Source organism: Acinonyx jubatus, chromosome A2 (genome assembly GCF_027475565.1).
Source record: "Acinonyx jubatus isolate Ajub_Pintada_27869175 chromosome A2, VMU_Ajub_asm_v1.0, whole genome shotgun sequence".
Taxonomy (NCBI): Eukaryota; Metazoa; Chordata; class Mammalia; order Carnivora; family Felidae; genus Acinonyx; species Acinonyx jubatus.
The window spans coordinates 54,117,590-54,134,479 of record NC_069383.1 but is presented as its reverse complement, the minus strand read 5'-3'; the positions used below and the strand labels follow the sequence as shown (position 1 = coordinate 54,134,479).

At 40.5% G+C, this 16,890-nt stretch overlaps 1 protein-coding gene across 4 annotated transcripts in view; it reads right to left on the bottom strand.

The window, feature by feature from the left end:
• Nucleotides 1–16,890, bottom strand: part of CDCA7L (cell division cycle associated 7 like) — a 38,572-nt gene that overhangs the window by 12,299 nt on the left and 9,383 nt on the right. For all 4 annotated transcript variants that reach the window (XM_015080412.3, XM_015080408.3, XM_027075111.2 and 1 more), the window contains exon 2: nt 4,473–4,613. In XM_015080412.3, the coding sequence (XP_014935898.2) occupies nt 4,473–4,613 (141 nt within the window). The remainder of the gene's footprint in view (nt 1–4,472; nt 4,614–16,890) is intronic.

Here is a 16,890-nt window from a genome sequence, read left to right as displayed (position 1 = left end):
CAGGAGACACGAGGCCAGCAACCTCCAAGAGGTAGCAACTGAGCAGACAGAAAGATGCTCTAAGACTTTTAAAAAGGAAAGACATTTTCCAATGACTCTTTCGGTCTTTAGAACCCATAAAAGGAAAAATACTCTCTAGCTCTCTAAATGGAAAAATAGCTCTCTAAATGATTATCTTGAAAGAAAAGAGGGAAAAGACAGACCTGCAGTGCAGAAAGGAGACCCACAAACCAGCCTCCTCCAAGCTGGCAACCAGGGCTGAAGTCCATGTCCCCAGTTGCCTCTGACGTCTCTTCCTCCCACATCCGATATAGCAATGACCCCTCATCACACCACATTTAGTTGGGAGAATCTTGATCTCCCCCCACTGCCTCTCTCTGACTTTAATTATACACTTCTTCAGATCAGATAATCTCTGGAGAAAAATAGATATAATAGATGAGTGGAAAAGTTTACAGGGGGAAAGAGAAAGAAATGCCTATATCCAGCATTTTTTTAAGCTTAAATGTCTCCTATGAATTATTACGGGTAATTGCAGTGAGTGTGCTTGGAGCTAAATTACTTTGTTCCTTTGTTGATAGCTATGGTGCAGCTGCTTGAAAAAAAAAATACAAACACAAAAGGGAAGTTTCTTTAAAGTGAAATTCAAATTGTGTTTAAGGAAGACCAAAGTCAACATTGCTACATACTGTGTGCAAGTTCATGCAGCTTCTCTCGGCTGGTTACCATGGATCGGGAAAGTGTGGGCTCAGGGTGGTGAAGCAACAGGCCTGGGTTTATTATTAAAAAGAATGGTGCATAGCTGGCTCCAAGGAAACCCACCATGAACCTGCCACCTCCAAGGGTAGATAATATCCTGCTCACAGAGCCCTGAGCTGGCCTCTGCAGGCTGTGTTCGGGCAAAGGGGTCTATGTGTACATTTATCATACACCCACAGTCCCTGCCTAGGGCCCAGAGAGAACAGGTCACATCCTAGAACAGCAAGTTTCAACCGTCTGGTCCTCTGGCTCTCTTTAGCCTTTGAGCTGGCCTCAGAGGGAAGTGGTCGGCCTGAGAGAAATCAATACCTTTGGTGATGAGTTCTAACAGAGAAAAACAACTTAGCCACAGTCCTAAACCAAGGCCTCTGCTTTTCTTCTCCTTATTCCACAAGATATTAAAAAAACCCTGTTTTTTAAGGGGAGTCTGTATGAAGTAAAATATCCACTCCACATTCTGGCTGCAATCCTGGTTACAACCCTCACACAGCTCTTGGTTCTGCAGCATGTGATCCTTTACAATCAATACCAGGCGGTATGTTCTGCATCTTGGTCACCTGTGTTTATGTACCACAATCACAGACGTAACGAAGTAACAGATAAGAGGATCTAACAGAGTGCTTACATTTTTTATCTTGAAGCTCATGGGACGTGAAGAAACAGACTGGAAAACGATGGGGCCTGAACGAGTTAGACCAGCATCCCACCTCAATTCTAGCCAATGGGCGCTCATTCACCAACAGGGGCTGAGCCCAGAGAACATGAGGGAAGGGACAACACAAGTACGCAGTCCAAGCCAGGAAAGCTGGAAAGCATCGTTCAAACATTGCAGAGGTTACAATTTAGTGCGGAGTGAGACAGATCCACAAGAAACCATGATGAGGACCAGAGTTGTAAGGAAGATGCAACACGGCACACAGAAAAAAAAAAAACCCAGTAAAACTTCAGGAAGCAGCAGCATCTAGACTGGATCTGAACCGAGGTAGAGTCTAGAAGGACACGCAAGCAGAAGGCACAGCATGGACCAGCGTGTACAAAGGGCAGACCAGTGCACGATGAGGGCGTCCACGCAGTTTTGTGTCTATGGCACCACGGAGGGGCAGGGAGAGGGAAGAGGCTGAGAGGTGATGCTCCCAGGTTTGAAACACCCCGGCTCAGACATTTTTCAGACGTGGGCGCTCAGACAAGTCACTTCACTGCCCTGAGCTTCAGTTTCATCCCCTGTGAGATAGGAATAATAACAAAACCCACACTGTCCCAGGGAGGTACACGAATTAAATGCAATCTGTATGAAAAGCACACGGTCACGGGCCATCTAAGGCACACTGGCGACAGACTCGGCAGGGGTGGCCAGGACGGATAGTATGGGCAAGCTTGACGGCACAGAAGTAGCAGCAGTCACAGTATCAAAAGCAGCTGTTGTGGCTTTTTGTTTTAAATTTTGAGTGGAGCGGACACAGAATGTTACATTACCTCTAGGTGTACAATGTTATACATTATGCTAGGCTCACAAGTGTAGCTACCATCTGTCAACATACAACTCCATTACAGTTCACTGACTGTATTCCCTAAGCTGTGCCTTTTATTGCCCTGACTTATTAGCTCCAAAACTGGAAGCCTAGTTCTCCTTCTCCCCTTCACCCATTTTGCCCATCTCCCCAGTTCCCTCCTTGCTGACAACTTTGTTCTCTGTATTTATAGGTCTGATTTTGCTTTTTAATTTTTAGATGCCACCTGAGTGAAGTCATAGGGTATCTGTCTTTCTCAGTCTCACTTATCTCACTTAGCATGATACACTCTAGGTCCATCCATGTTGTTGCAAAAGGCAACTATCTCATCCTTTTTATGGCTGCATAATATTCCATCATATACATTTTCAGCATCTTCTTTATCCATTCTTCTTCTGATGGACACTTAGGCTGCTTCCCTATCTCATCATCAGGAAAATGCAAATCAAAACCACATTGAGGTGTCACCATACACCTCTCAGAATGGCCAACACAAAAAGACAAGAACTCAACTGTTGGTGAGGATGTGGAACCCTCATGCACTGTTGCTAGGAACGCAAACTGTTGCGGCCACTGTGGAAAAACAGTACGGAGGTTCCTAAAAAAATTAAAAATAGAAATACCATATGATCCACTAATTCCACTACTGGATATTTACCCAAAGAAAATAAAAATGCTAATTTGAAAGCCTTATGTTTACTGCAGCATTATTTACTGTAGCCAAGATATTCAAGCTGCTTTGTTTCTTAATGCCTACAGCACTGCTGGGCTCTAGGCAAAGCCCATCACCCACACCCTGCACTGCTCAGAATGCTCCTCCTGGTGGATCTACAGGCTCTCCCCTCCCCCACTGCCTGACTGTGTTCAGATGGAGAGACTACTGGCTTCTGAATAAGGCCATGATCATGACCAGAGCTCAGTTCTGTAACTGAAGTAAAGGCTATGAGGACCCTGGGAGCCGAAGGGAGGAGAAAAGGGAAGGGATGAAGGACAGCAACATGGCAGAAGATTGAGAGACTCCTGCAAGGGAGCTGGGGAGATGGGAGAGGAGAAGGAGGGGTCAAGAACACCAAAGATAAGGATAGGAATGAGGAAGACAAAGGGACAACCAGGGAAGGGAAAATGGTGAGTGTGAGATCTCCCTTGATCAAGGCTGGTCCAACTGGCAGTCAGGTTACACGTGGGGCTGGAGAGAAGGCAAGTCATTGAGAACTTGGAGGTAATGGCTGAAAGCAGGCCAACCCCTAGGTCACGAAAAGGAAAGGTCTGGACACAAAATCCTGAAGAACATCCACATATGGGGACAGGAAATAGAGATGACCACAAAGAATGAATGACGTGAGAGAGAAGAAGAAACCTGGGGAGTGGAAGCAGGTGGCTGGTGGGTCAAATGCTACGGAGACATCAAGGAAAGTGAGGACCACAGACACCAGGGAGGCTACTGAACCCGAGAAAGACCAGCTCCCACAGAGGCCACAACACACACAGGCAGCCGAGTGACGAAGCAGGCACTACCCCTATGTAATTAACTGCTTCTCCTCCTGTACTTGCCCAGTTGAAGCAAGGCAGGTTTAATTTACAGCCTTTTAAGACAGGCTATGGTCCAGGGAGGATAAGGAATTTTGAGAGCCACAATGAACTCCGAAGTAAGTGCCACAGAAGGCTAGCTATTTTGACTGGCCATGCTGCTGCTAAGGCACAATATGAACCTCCAGGAATCCAACTCTCAGAGAAATGCAACTTGTGTTTGCCAGAGATCTAAGTAATTAAAGAAAGAATAACGTTCTCCCCAGCACGTCCAGGAGTGAGGTGCCGGAAGAACCACGCCGCAGGAGCACAGAAACACAAATGTCTCATGGTAACCACATGCTCCTGCACTGCCATGCCTCCTGCCAGCCATGTGGGAGCATTCAGAATACAGCCTCAACACAGGCTGCAGCCCTGAGGTTGCAAAGAAAATGGCTCCGATGCGAGACCTTTTTATTTAAAAAAAAAAAAAAAAAAATTTACTGTACACAGAAAGGACTTAAACAGTATAAGTGATGTAGGAATGCTCACTGGTTCTTGAAATATGAAGGCATAATGCTTCAAAAATGCTCAACCATCAACTGCTATCACCAATCTCAGACCACACTCAAAAGAATACCCAAACCAAGATCCAGGCTTCCAAAAGGCCACACCTGTCAGAAAAGGAAGCATCCGTACCTGTTTCCCTGGCTCCAGAGAGTCAAAACTATCACAGCTCTCCTCTGATGAGAAGGTTTCCATAGGAACATCATCTTGGAAACCGACAAACTCTTCATCATCACTGGGAGCGTTAAAGATGTCAGCCACTTCTTTAGGGATCTGTTTTGGATTCAAAAAAGAAGAAGCATAAAACCAGGGGCTGGGTTCACTTAGGGGAATTTTCTAGACAGGAGTAGGAATTAGCATCTCCTAGCTCTATCAATCTGCCATGGTCGCCCAGAAGACCCCAGTAACCGAGCAAAATGTGCTTCAGTTGATACCTCAGGGCAACAAAAGAAGAGGGGGAACGGAGAACAAAACTGTTCTTTTTCAAATTCTAGAGATCTATCCCATCTTACAGAGAATGTCAAGGCCATAGCTAGATAGATGCTGTTTTTGACCTCTTCACAAAAAAAATAAGGAAACCATCATTGGTTTCTGAGAAACCACAATCTATTTGTCTCCTACACTGGATCTGTCTTTAAATGTCATCCATGTAAAAAACATTACATAAGATAATTACTAAGCTCCTCTTTTCTTCATTTCCACCTATAGCTCTTTAATTTTTCTGTTCCTTTTGTCATCTGCTGATTCAGATGTGAAAATTCACACAATAAAGTAAGCAGATTTACTCCTTTTCTATATTCTCAATCAAGTACTTCTAGAATTAATCCCAAGAGAATTTAAACCGTATTATGGGCAATTATCCCAAGAAAGAATGTTGTCAGCACACTTGATCTAACAAGTATGTATTTGCTGAGAGTTCCTGTTCGTATGTTGACTGCCTATTTGTTCCCAACTCGTGACTTTGAAAAAGTTCAAAGCCACAGGAAGGTGAAGGAACAGTACAAACATCCATATATTCTTCACCTGGAGCCCCATTTGCTTGTTTTCTCTTTCAACAAACATCAGGTGGAACCATAGGCATTACCTACTATTTCACGGTTTGTGACCTAGAAAAACAGCCATTTCGCATGAGCCAACTCAATCCACGTATATTCAAAGTAAGTTGCAGAAAACATACTAATTCACCCTAAAATACTTTAGCACACATCTCCCGAGCATAAAAACATTCTCCTATACAGCCCCAAAACTACAATCACACCTAAATAATTAATATTAATTCCATAATATCATTTACTACAAGTTCATATTTAAATATCTACAACTGTCACCAAAATGTCTTTAGTAATTTTGGGGGGACAAAGGGGATCCATTCAACCAGATATCATGCATTGTCTTCGTTTTTTTAGGACAGTGTTTTTTGTTGCTTTTCATAACACTGACATTATTTAAATAGCCTAGGACGACTGCCTTGTAGAATGTCATACATCCTGAGCTTATGTGATTGATTCCTGATATATTTAAGATAAATACTGTTGACGATTCTACACAGATGCAATGCAAAAAGAGGCACAAAAATATCAGGTTATCCCCTAATAATCAGTGTTTTTTTAACATAATTATAAAAATTTCCCAACATATTCTTAAGTAGGTAGAACAGTATAAGGAATACACACATGGACTCCCTAGCAATTATTTGCTCATGGCTCAATTTGATTCATCTGTAGCTCTACTCAAATGCCCTCCTTCCAAATCATTTTGAAGCAACTGCAGACATAGTATCATTTCACCCGGTATCATGGGCAAATACAGTCTGTGTTCTAGGTTCTGTTAACTTATATTTGTAACTCACAGTTCATTTGTATCATGATTTGAATAGGGTCCAAATACACATCAATAGGTCGCAGGTGTCCTTTTTTTTCTTTTGGTAACTTACTTTTGAACAAACTGGGTCATCTGATTGTAGAGTTTGCAAGAGTCTGGAAGGCTGAAGTTTTGTTTGTTTGTTGCAGCTGCAAGATGATATTTACCAGACTCCCCTGTCCCTGTGGATTTCCTGTGATTTGGTAGTTGAAGTTATAAGCTCAGCAGATTCAAGTTCACTTCTTTCTGGGAAGATGATGACTATTTTCTAGGCATTGCTGCTGCTTTATTCAGAAAGCACAGCATGTCTGGCTGTCTGTTTTTTTTAGTGGTGATGCTCTCTGATCAACAAGTGGGGGTAGGACGTGCCAGATTTCTCCTTAGCAAAAATACCTCTTCCCCTTTTTACTTAGTGAGAAATAAGTAGGGTGATAGTTGACATTCTGTGGATATCCTTCCCCTGATAACAATTCACTCAGTAGTTTCAGCAACCATTGATAAGTCTTACCTGAATCAATTACTACACACTAGGGGTTGCAAAATGGTCATTTTCAAATTTGATTCATCCTTTATGTACTAGCTGGCACTCTTCTGGAACACAATATTCTGTTTCTTGCTGTCTTCCCCTTTCCTCTTCTCTCCCTCCCATGTAGATTCATGGAATTTTTTTTTATTCAACGTGTTATATAATCCATTACTGTCACCATTATTTCTGATGTTCAAATTGTCCTAAATTTGGCCACTGGGGGAGCTCCTTCAAGAGAGTTTCTATGTCCTTTTGACACAACCCTAATAGTCTGTGGGCACCTCTTTCCTTTGAGGCACAACTGTGCCAAGTGAGCCTTATACTTTCCCTGCCCAGACCTCGGATCAGCCATTTCTCCAAGGTGCACTGGCATTTAGAAATCAGATCTGAGAACTCGGTGTGCTCCTTGCTGGTTAAGTATCACTGCTTCTAAGCTCTTTGCCAGGACAGAGCAACGATATTTTAAATATCCCAAATCACATGTTCATAATGACACCTTGAACTCAAATCCAGTACAGCAACTCCCCCATTAGTATCTCCCTTCCCCCACAATGAAAACTCCAACTCTCAGGGCACCTGGGTGGCTCAGTTAAGCGTCGACTCTTAATTTTGACTCAGGTCATGATCACTGGATTTGTGAGTTCGAGCCCCGTGCAGAGCCTGCTCAGGATTCTCCCTCTCTCTGCCCCTCCCTCGCTTATGTTCTCATTGTCTCTCTCAAAAATAAATAAATACTTAGAACTTTTTATTTAAAAAAAACCTCCAACTCTCACTATTTCTCATATACGTACCCACTTGCTTTATCTACCACACACACAAAATAGTTTCCAACTTATACCACCAACAAACACCACTACCAACAATAACCACCAACGACAATCGAGTTTCAGATTTCTTTGCAGTCCTTTGGATCCTTGGCATATAGTCCCACTACCTACTAGACCTCTGCCCTGAGATAACCTGCCCATCACTGAACTTGAGGATGCAAATGTACTTTACCTGTACTTCCCATTTCATCATATGAATATTAAAGAGGTGTCCTCAAGGCTTGAGATTTTCAGAAAATAATATGTATTGCTACAAGACATTCTTATGTGAAACTGGCACTTAGAATTATTACAATAACTACGTCCGTGTGGAACCCTGAAATTGTCTCAGCATTCGGGCAGACACAGAAAGAGTTCTAGTAACAACAGCAAAACAAAAAACAAACAAAAAAAAACACTGCCACATTTATGCTGAGAAGCTCCTCACAAAGCCTGACATGGTTCTTGGCAGAAAAATTAAAACTTTTCTTCAGGAGGTAAATTTAACAGTATTTGGCACCCTTATCTTTCTTTTCAAAGATACTTTTGTTAAGCCATCACAACCAATACACCAAAAAAACACTTGTAACTGGAGAAGCATAAAGTGTGTTAGATTTTAGGGAGTTCAGTCCCTAAAGTGGCAATGAGGGATCGTGACTGGTTCCAGTTATCTTCCGTTTGACTTACCACCGTTCTATGAATCAGAGAGCTCCACTGGCTCAGAAGCCTATTTTGTTGTTGTTGTTAAATTCATTTATTTTGAGAGAGAGCTGGAGAGGGGCACGGAGAAGGGGAGAGAGAGAATCTCAAGCAGACTCCTCACTCAACTCTGAGTCCAACACGGGACTAGATCCCAGGAACCAGGAGATCATGACCTGGGCCGAAACTACGAGTCAGATGCTTAACCAAGTAAGCCACCTAGGCGCCCCCAGAAGCCTGTTTTAACATAAAAGGTGAAAGAAGGAAGCGCATCCCATGTAATGATTTAACAGAAGCATCCGTAAGGAATGGATAGGCTGGAAAGGCTGGCAATTCGAGTAAATTTCTTCCGGCCACAACTGCATCAGCCCCGGGCTGTAGCGGCAGCACCCCCCAACCCTCGGCCCCCGCCCCATGCAAAGCCTATGTCGGCCCAATTCCTCCCTCTTCATCTAAGACTTCTGCATCTGCTCCAGAGGTACCATTAGGGCACTGTAATTACCAATTGGGAACAAAAGGAAAGAACACGCTTTCAAAAAAGCAAACACCAGTAGGCATTCTTGGGGCATTCAGGGCTCTGTTTCTTGCTGCCTAACTTCAAAAGGCATGAAGAGTTTCAGTCACAAGCTCTAGGATTTAGCAAAAATCTTCATAAGATACTCAAGTGTCTTCAATAAAAAATGCTATTTAACAGACTCGACAAAGAAATCAAGATTTCTACGCAACGCACCTGATAAAAGGTTCAAGGGGACATCCTTCCTATGTGTGACCAGTTCAGCAATGGAACACGACATCAGGCCCAAGGATTGTCATCTTTCTGTGCAGCTCAGCAGCAATCCACTGACTGACAAGGATGCGGGGCACCCGGCACTCTCATAAGTGGGGGATGGAAATATCAAACGGTAGGGCCGCTTTGGAAAAACAATTTAGCAGCTTCTTATGAAATTAAACACTCTTAGCACATGATACAGCATTCCTGCTCCTAGGTGTTTACCCAAATGAGATGAAAACATAGGTTTGCAAAAAACTTGTAATCAGCAATTTTATTCCCAAACCCATAACAAATCCAAATCAGGTAGAAATGAATAAACAAAACGGGGGACAGAAATACCATGGAATACTGCCAGCAATAAAAAAAGAATAAGTTACTGATAGACGCCATATGGATAAACCTCAAATGCATTAGGCCCAGTGAAAAAGGCTACATATTGTCTGATTCCACTTATGTGACATTTTGGAAAAGGCAAAACTATAGAAACAGAACACAGATCAATGGCTGCCTGAGGCTAGAGGTCAGAGGAAACTTTTGAGAGATGATAAAATCAATTGTGGCAGTAATTACACAAAAATCCATAGAACTGAACAATAAAAACAATTAATTTCATTGTATATAAATTAAGCCTTAGTCAGGAAAAAGGAAGAAAATTATGTAGAAACAGTGTAGACCTACAGATTTCCTAGACTTGGATCCTAGCACATAGAATTAAGAGTTGGTAAGAAGAACACCACACATCAATGGGGAAAAGATGATGTCAATCACTGATGATGGCAAAACTGCCTATCTGAGAAGAGTAACCCGGTCCATTTTGCTTCTCTCTCGATACCACAAAGGAGAATATATGTAATGTGAACACACAGCTGGCCTCTGAATGGGGGAGACTTTAAGCATGCATGTTAAGCAGATCAAAATGGAAAAGAGGGCGCCTGGGTGGCTCTGTCTGTTGAGCATCCAACTCCTAATTTCAGCTCAGGTCATGATCCCAGGTTGTGGGTCCCAGAGCCCCACATCAGGCTCTGTGCTGAGAGTGGAGCCTACTTGGGATTCTTTCTCTCCCTCTGCCCCTCTCTCCTGCCTGTGTGCTCACTCTCTCTTTAAAATAAAAATATAAAGGGGCACCTGGGTGGCTCAATCAGTTGGGCATCCAACTCTGGCTCAGGTCATGATCTCACCATCCGTGAGTTCGAGCCCCACATCGGGCTCTGTGCTGACAGCCTGGAGCCTGGAGCCTGCTTCAGATTCTGTTTCTCCCACTCTCTCTGCCCCTTCCCCACTCACATTTTGTCTCTCTCTCTCAAAAATAAAATTAAAACATAAACAAAAAGAAAAAAAAGGAAAAAAAATATAAAAATAAATTTTAAAAACTGGAAAAGAGTAGGATCATGGACCACTTAACAGTTTTAAACTTCTAAAAAGAAAAATTTTGCAAAGGAAAAAAAGTTGGGAGAAAAGATGTGCCACAAGCAGTCAAATTACTAACGTTACGGAGAAGCTCATACAAAATGGTATGTTCCAAGAGTCACACAGATAAAATAGGTAAAACAAAGAAAATCCACTAAAAAGGAACAGAGAAGAGGCTAAAAACGTTATTTTAAAAGTCTTCAACCTCCCTAAGTGATGAAAGCAACAGAAGTTAAGACAAGTGTCCTTCTCAACCAGCAACTGTGTCATTTAAGGGCACCCTCGACGAAGGGGAGAGTACGCCTGGACAAACACCCTCACACAGAACTAAGAAGAGAACAAATGGGATTCAGGTTTCAAAACAGAAATTTGGTCATATACATCTAAAACAGGGTAGTTAAAAAAAAAACAAACATACATACATACAGTGAGATTCAAAGACTTCCAGAAAATACGGTTAAACTCAGAGTGACAGGAGTATATGAACTATTAATAGCTAAGAGGATCATAAAGTCAAGGATTACCAAAGTGTGATGAGATGTCATCCATCAGTTGGAGGACCTCCCCTCATTCCAAAAGGCAGCAAAGCTCAGCCTACTTACTAAAGGGCACACAACTTGTTAATACCCCTACAAAAGACATCCCAAGCAAATGCAATTTTTCAATAAAATAACTACGTATTAGTTAGTATTCAGTATTTAATTCAATCAAAAAAACCTGAACTTAAGAGGACACCAAAAACATGAGTAACAAAAGAAAAATAAACTCGTAAAGATGGACTTCATCAAAAGTAAAAACATCTATGTATCAAAGGACATTACTGAGACGGTGAAAGGCAACCTACGGAATGGGGTAATAGCTGCAAATCATGTAAGCAGTAAGGCTCTAGGACTGAGAATAGATAAAGATCTCCTACAATGCAGCAACAAAAACCATCCAATCAAAAAATGTGTGGGGCACCTGGGTGGCTCAGCCAGTTAAGCATCCGACTTCGGCTCAGGTCACGATCTCACAGTTTGTGAGTTCAAGCCCCATGTTGGGCTCTGCTCAGAGCCTGCTTGGGATTCCCTCTCTCCTTCTCTGCCCCTCCCCCACTGGTGCTTTCAAAATAAATAAAATAAACTTAAACAAAAAGACAAAGACAGAATACTGAAAGCAGCCAGAGAAAAGCAACTCATTACATATAAGGAGTCCTCCACAAGATAATCAGCTGATTGCTCAGCAGAAATCTTGAAGGCCAGGAGACAGTGGGATGGTGTGTTTCAAGCACTGAAGGAATAAACTCAGTTCTGTCAACTAAGAACTCTGTATCTGGCAAAAGTGTCCTTCAAAAATGAGGGAGAAATGAAGACATTACCAAATAAAAAGCTGAGGGAGTTCATTAGTACCAGACTTGCCTAACAAGAAAGCCTAAAGGGAGTCCTCTGAGATGAAATTAAAGGGAACCAGAGGGTAACTTAAAGCCATATGAAATATAAAGTTTTCAAGTAAAATATAAATACTGGTATTAATGTAAATTCAATCTGTAACCCCACTTTTTCTTTTCTACAGTATAAAAATGCACCTATGAATCTGTTAGTGGTGCACAATGCATAAAGATGTAATCGGTGACATCAATAAAAGAGGGGGCAGAGCTGTATAGGAGCAGAGGTTTTGTATGCCAATGACAAATTGGTAGCAATCAAATTATTTTAATTAGAGAACTGTATATGTAACCCCTATGATAACACAGAGAAAAAAAAATCTATAGAATACACACAAAAGGAAATGAAAGGGGAATCAAAATACACCATTACAAAGAAATCAACAAAACACAAAAGTAGGCACTAACGGAGAAAACAAGGGGCAAAAAAGCTATTAAAAATAAAAAAGAGAACAAAAGAAAACAAAATGGTACAAGTTCTTCCCTATGAGTAACCACTTTAAATGCAAACAGATTAGGGAGACTGGATGGCTCAGTTGGTTAAGCATTCAACTCTTGATTTCAGCTCAGGTCATGATCTTGCCAATTCATGGGTTTGAGCCCCGCACTGGGCTCTGTGCTGACAGTGTGGAGCCTATCTGGGATTCTCTCTCTCACCCTCTCTCTGTCCATCCCCCACTCGCTCTCTAAGTAAATAAATAAACTTTTAAAAAAGGTTAAAAAAAAATAAATGCAAACAGATTAGACTCTACAATCAAAAGACACAGGAAAGAAGAATTAAAAAACAAAACTGGTATCCAAATGTACACTATCTGTAAGAAACTCACTTCATGCCTAAAAAGACATTTAGGCTGAAAAGTGAAAGGACACAAAAGATATTCAATGCAAATAGTAACCCAAAGAGAAAGAGACATGTAATGACTATTCCAGTGTCAGACAAAGTAGACATTAAGTCAAAAAATATTACAAGGGCATATTCTTAAAAAGATCAATTCACCAACAAGCCATAACAATTAAAAATATGCATGCACAAAACTTCAGAGCTCCAAAACATATGAAGCAAATGCTAACAGAAATGAAAGGAGAGACAGTTCTACAATAATAGTTAGAGACTTCAATACCCCAGTTTCAATAATGGATACAGTAAAACAGAAGATCAATAAGGAAATAGAGGAATTGAGCAATACGATAAACCAATTTGAGCTAACAGACATATATAGAACACTCCAACCAACACAGAATATACATTTTCCTCAAGGTCACACAGAAAACTCCCCAGGACAGACCATATGTTAGGCCACAAAATAAGTCAGAATAAATTTAAAACATTTGAAGTCATACAAACTGTCTTTGTTGATCAGAATGGAATAGAACCAGAAATCAGTAACAGAAGGAAGACTAGAACTCACAAATATGTAAAAATTAAACACCACACCCTTAAATAACCAAGGAGTTACTCCAAAGAAGAAACAATCACAATGGAAGTTAGAAAACACTTTCAAACAAGTGAAAATGAAAACAATACACCAAAACTTACAGTCTGCAGAGAAAGCAAAGCTAAAAGGGAAATTTAAAGCTGTAAACACTTATGTTAAAAAAGATCTCAAGCCAACAAACTAATTTTAATCTTTATTTATTTTTGAGAGAGACAGACAGCATGTGAGCAGGCGAAGAGCAGCGAGAGAGGGAGACACAAAATCTGAAGCAGGTTCCAGGCTCTGAGCTGTCAGCACAGAGCCCAACATGGGGCTCGAACTCACAAACCGTGAGATCATGAGCTGAGCCACCCAGGTGCCCCACCAACAAACTAATTTTACACCATAAAAGGAACTAGAAAAAGTATAGCCAACTAAATCCAAAGATAAGAGAAGGCAGGAAATAATAAAGATTACAGCAGATACAAATAGAGAATAGAAAACCAATAGAGAAATAGCCACAAACCAAAAGCTGGTGTTCTGAAAATATCAAGATTGACAAACTTTTAGCTAGACCCACGATGAAAAAAAGATACAAATTACTGAAATAAAGTGGGGTTATTACTACCAATTTTACAGAAATAAAAAGGCTAATAAAAGAGTCCTATGAACAACTGAATGCCAACAAACTAGGTTAGCTAGATAAAATGGACAGACTCCTAGAAACACACACCTTCCAAGACTGATTCATGAATAGAAAATCTGAATAGACTTCTCACCACTAAGGATTTGAATTGGTAATCAAAAGCCCCCCAACAAAGTAAATCCCATGACCCAGATGGCTTCACTGGTGAATAAAATACTTAAAAGTTAAACACCAACCCTTCTCAAACTCTTCCAAAAAATTGGAGAGAGCACTTCTTTACTCATTCCATGAAGCCAGTATTACCCTCACAACAAAGCCAAAGACCCTACAAGAAAAGCACAGAGCAATACCCCTTGTGAACATCAATGCAAAAATCCTCAACAAAATACTAACAAGCCTAATGCAGTAGCATAGAAAAAAAAAAAAAGGATTATACAAGATGACTGAGTGAGACATGTTTCTGGTGTGCAAGACGGTTCAACGTATAAAACCAGCCAATGTAATACACTATTATTAACATAATAAAAGAAAACAAAACACATGATCATCTCCACAGATGCAAAAAAAGCATGTGACGTAATTCACCACCCTTTCAGGGTAAAACCAAACCAAACCAAAAAAATTAATCAACAAAGAATGGAAGGAAACTTCAACATAATAAAGGACATATATGGATAAACAGATAACATCATAATGGTGAAAAACTGAAAGCTTTCCCTTAAGATCAGCAACAAGACAAGGATGCCCACTTTCACTACTTCTATTCAACATAGTATCTGAAGCTCTAGCCAGAGCTATTATACAAGAAATAAAAGGCATCCAAATTGGAAAAGCAGCAGTAAAATTATGTTCGCAGGTGACATAATCATATATGAAAAGCCTAAAGATTCCATAAAACCCGTGGGCCCTATTAGCTAATTCAGTAATGGTGCAGGGTACAAAATCAACACACAAAAATCAGTTGCATCTCTACACACTAACAATGAACAATCTGAAAAGGAAATTAAAAAAACAATGCCATTTACCATAGCATCAAAAAGAATGCAACACTTAGAATTACCTGAAGCAACAGGCAGGAAGACTACACTGAAAACTACAGTGAAAAACATCACTGAGACAAATTAAAGAAGGCAGAAACAGATGAAAAAACATCACACATTCATGGATTGGAACACTTAATACTGTGAAGGTGACAATACTACCCAAGGCTATCTACGGATGCAATGCAGTTCTATCAAATCCCAGCAATATTTGTTTGCAGGAGAAAGCCCCTCCTAAAACTCATGTGGAATCTCAAGGGACTCAGAATAACCAAAACAAATCTTTAAAAAGAAGAACCAAAGGCCCCTAGTGGGCTCAGTCACTGGAGCATGCGACTCTTGATCTAGGGGTTGTAAATTAGAGCCCCACATTCAGTGTAGAGATTACTTAAAATCTTTAAAAAATACCTAACATACATACAAAAACAGAACCACGTTAGAGGACTTACACTTACTGATTTCAGTACTCACTACAAAGTTATCCAAACAGTGTGGTCCTAGTGTAAAGACAGTGCAATAGAACAGACAGCCCGGAAATAAACCTTCACATGTATGGTGGTCAAATGATTTTTGACAAAGTACCAAGACTATTCAATGGAGAAAGGAGAATCTTCTCAAGAAATGATGCTGGGAAAACTGGATATCCACACCCAAAAGAATGAAGTTGGATCCCTATCTTAACACAACAACCTACAAAAAAACCCAAATGTGTCCAAGACCTAAAAAGTAGGAGCTAAAACTCTAAAACTTAGCAGGAAATATAAAGGAAAAGGTTCATGACATTGGACTTGGCAATGATTTCATGTATGTGACACCAAAGGTAGAGGCAACAACAGGAAAAAAAAGTAGATAAATTGCACTTTGGCAAAATAAAAAACTTCTATACATCGAAAGACACTATCAAGAGATTGAAAAGGGTAACCTGCAGAATGGGAGAAAATATTTGCAAATCATGTATCTGATAAGGGATTAATATCCAGAATACAAAAACTCCTATAGCTGAAAGACAACAGCAAAACCCAATTTAAAAGAGCAAAGGACTTAAAAAGATATTTCTCCAAAAACAAGCTGATGGCCAGGAAGCATGTGAAATGATGCTTCAAAACACTAACCATTAGGGAAATACAAACCAAAACCACCATGAGATGCCACATCACATCCATTAGGATGGCTGTTACTTGAAAAAAGCAGAAATTAAGTGTTGATATATACATAGAGAAAGTGGAACTTACGTGCAATGTTGGTGAGGAGGTGAAGCAATTCAAGCTTCTATGGCAAAAATATGGTAGCTTTTCAAAAACTCTGACACTGAATTACCATATAACCCAGCAATCCCACTTTTGGTCTTTGTATGAAAAATAGTGAAATCAGAGACTCAAACAGTTATTTTATACCAATGTTTATAGTAGCATTAATCACAATAGCCAAATGGTGGAAACAACCCAACCGTCACGAATGGGTGAATGAATAAACAAAATATGGTATACACATGCAAAGTATTATTACTCAGCCTTAAACAGGAATGAAATTCTGACATACAGCATGGATGAACTGAAAACATTATGTTGAGTGAAATAAGACCCAACAAGACAAGTTATCTATGATTCCACTTACTTGTGGTACCTAGCATAGTCAAATTCATAGAGACAGAAAAGTAGAAAGGTTACCAATGGTGGTGGGACAAGGGGGAGGGTGAGAATGGGGAGTCAGTGTTCAATGGGCACAGAGTTTCAGTTTAGGATCATGAACAAGCTCTGGAGATGGACAGTGGTGATGGCTGTACAACAACGTGACTGTGTTTCTGGCCAACGAATTATACACTTAAAAATGGCTGAAATAGTCAATGCCATGCTAATGCATACTTTACCACAATGAAATAATAGGCAAAAAAAAAAAAAAATCACCAACATTATTTTGAAGAAAGAAATTATAAGTGAAGAGAAACTTACAGACACG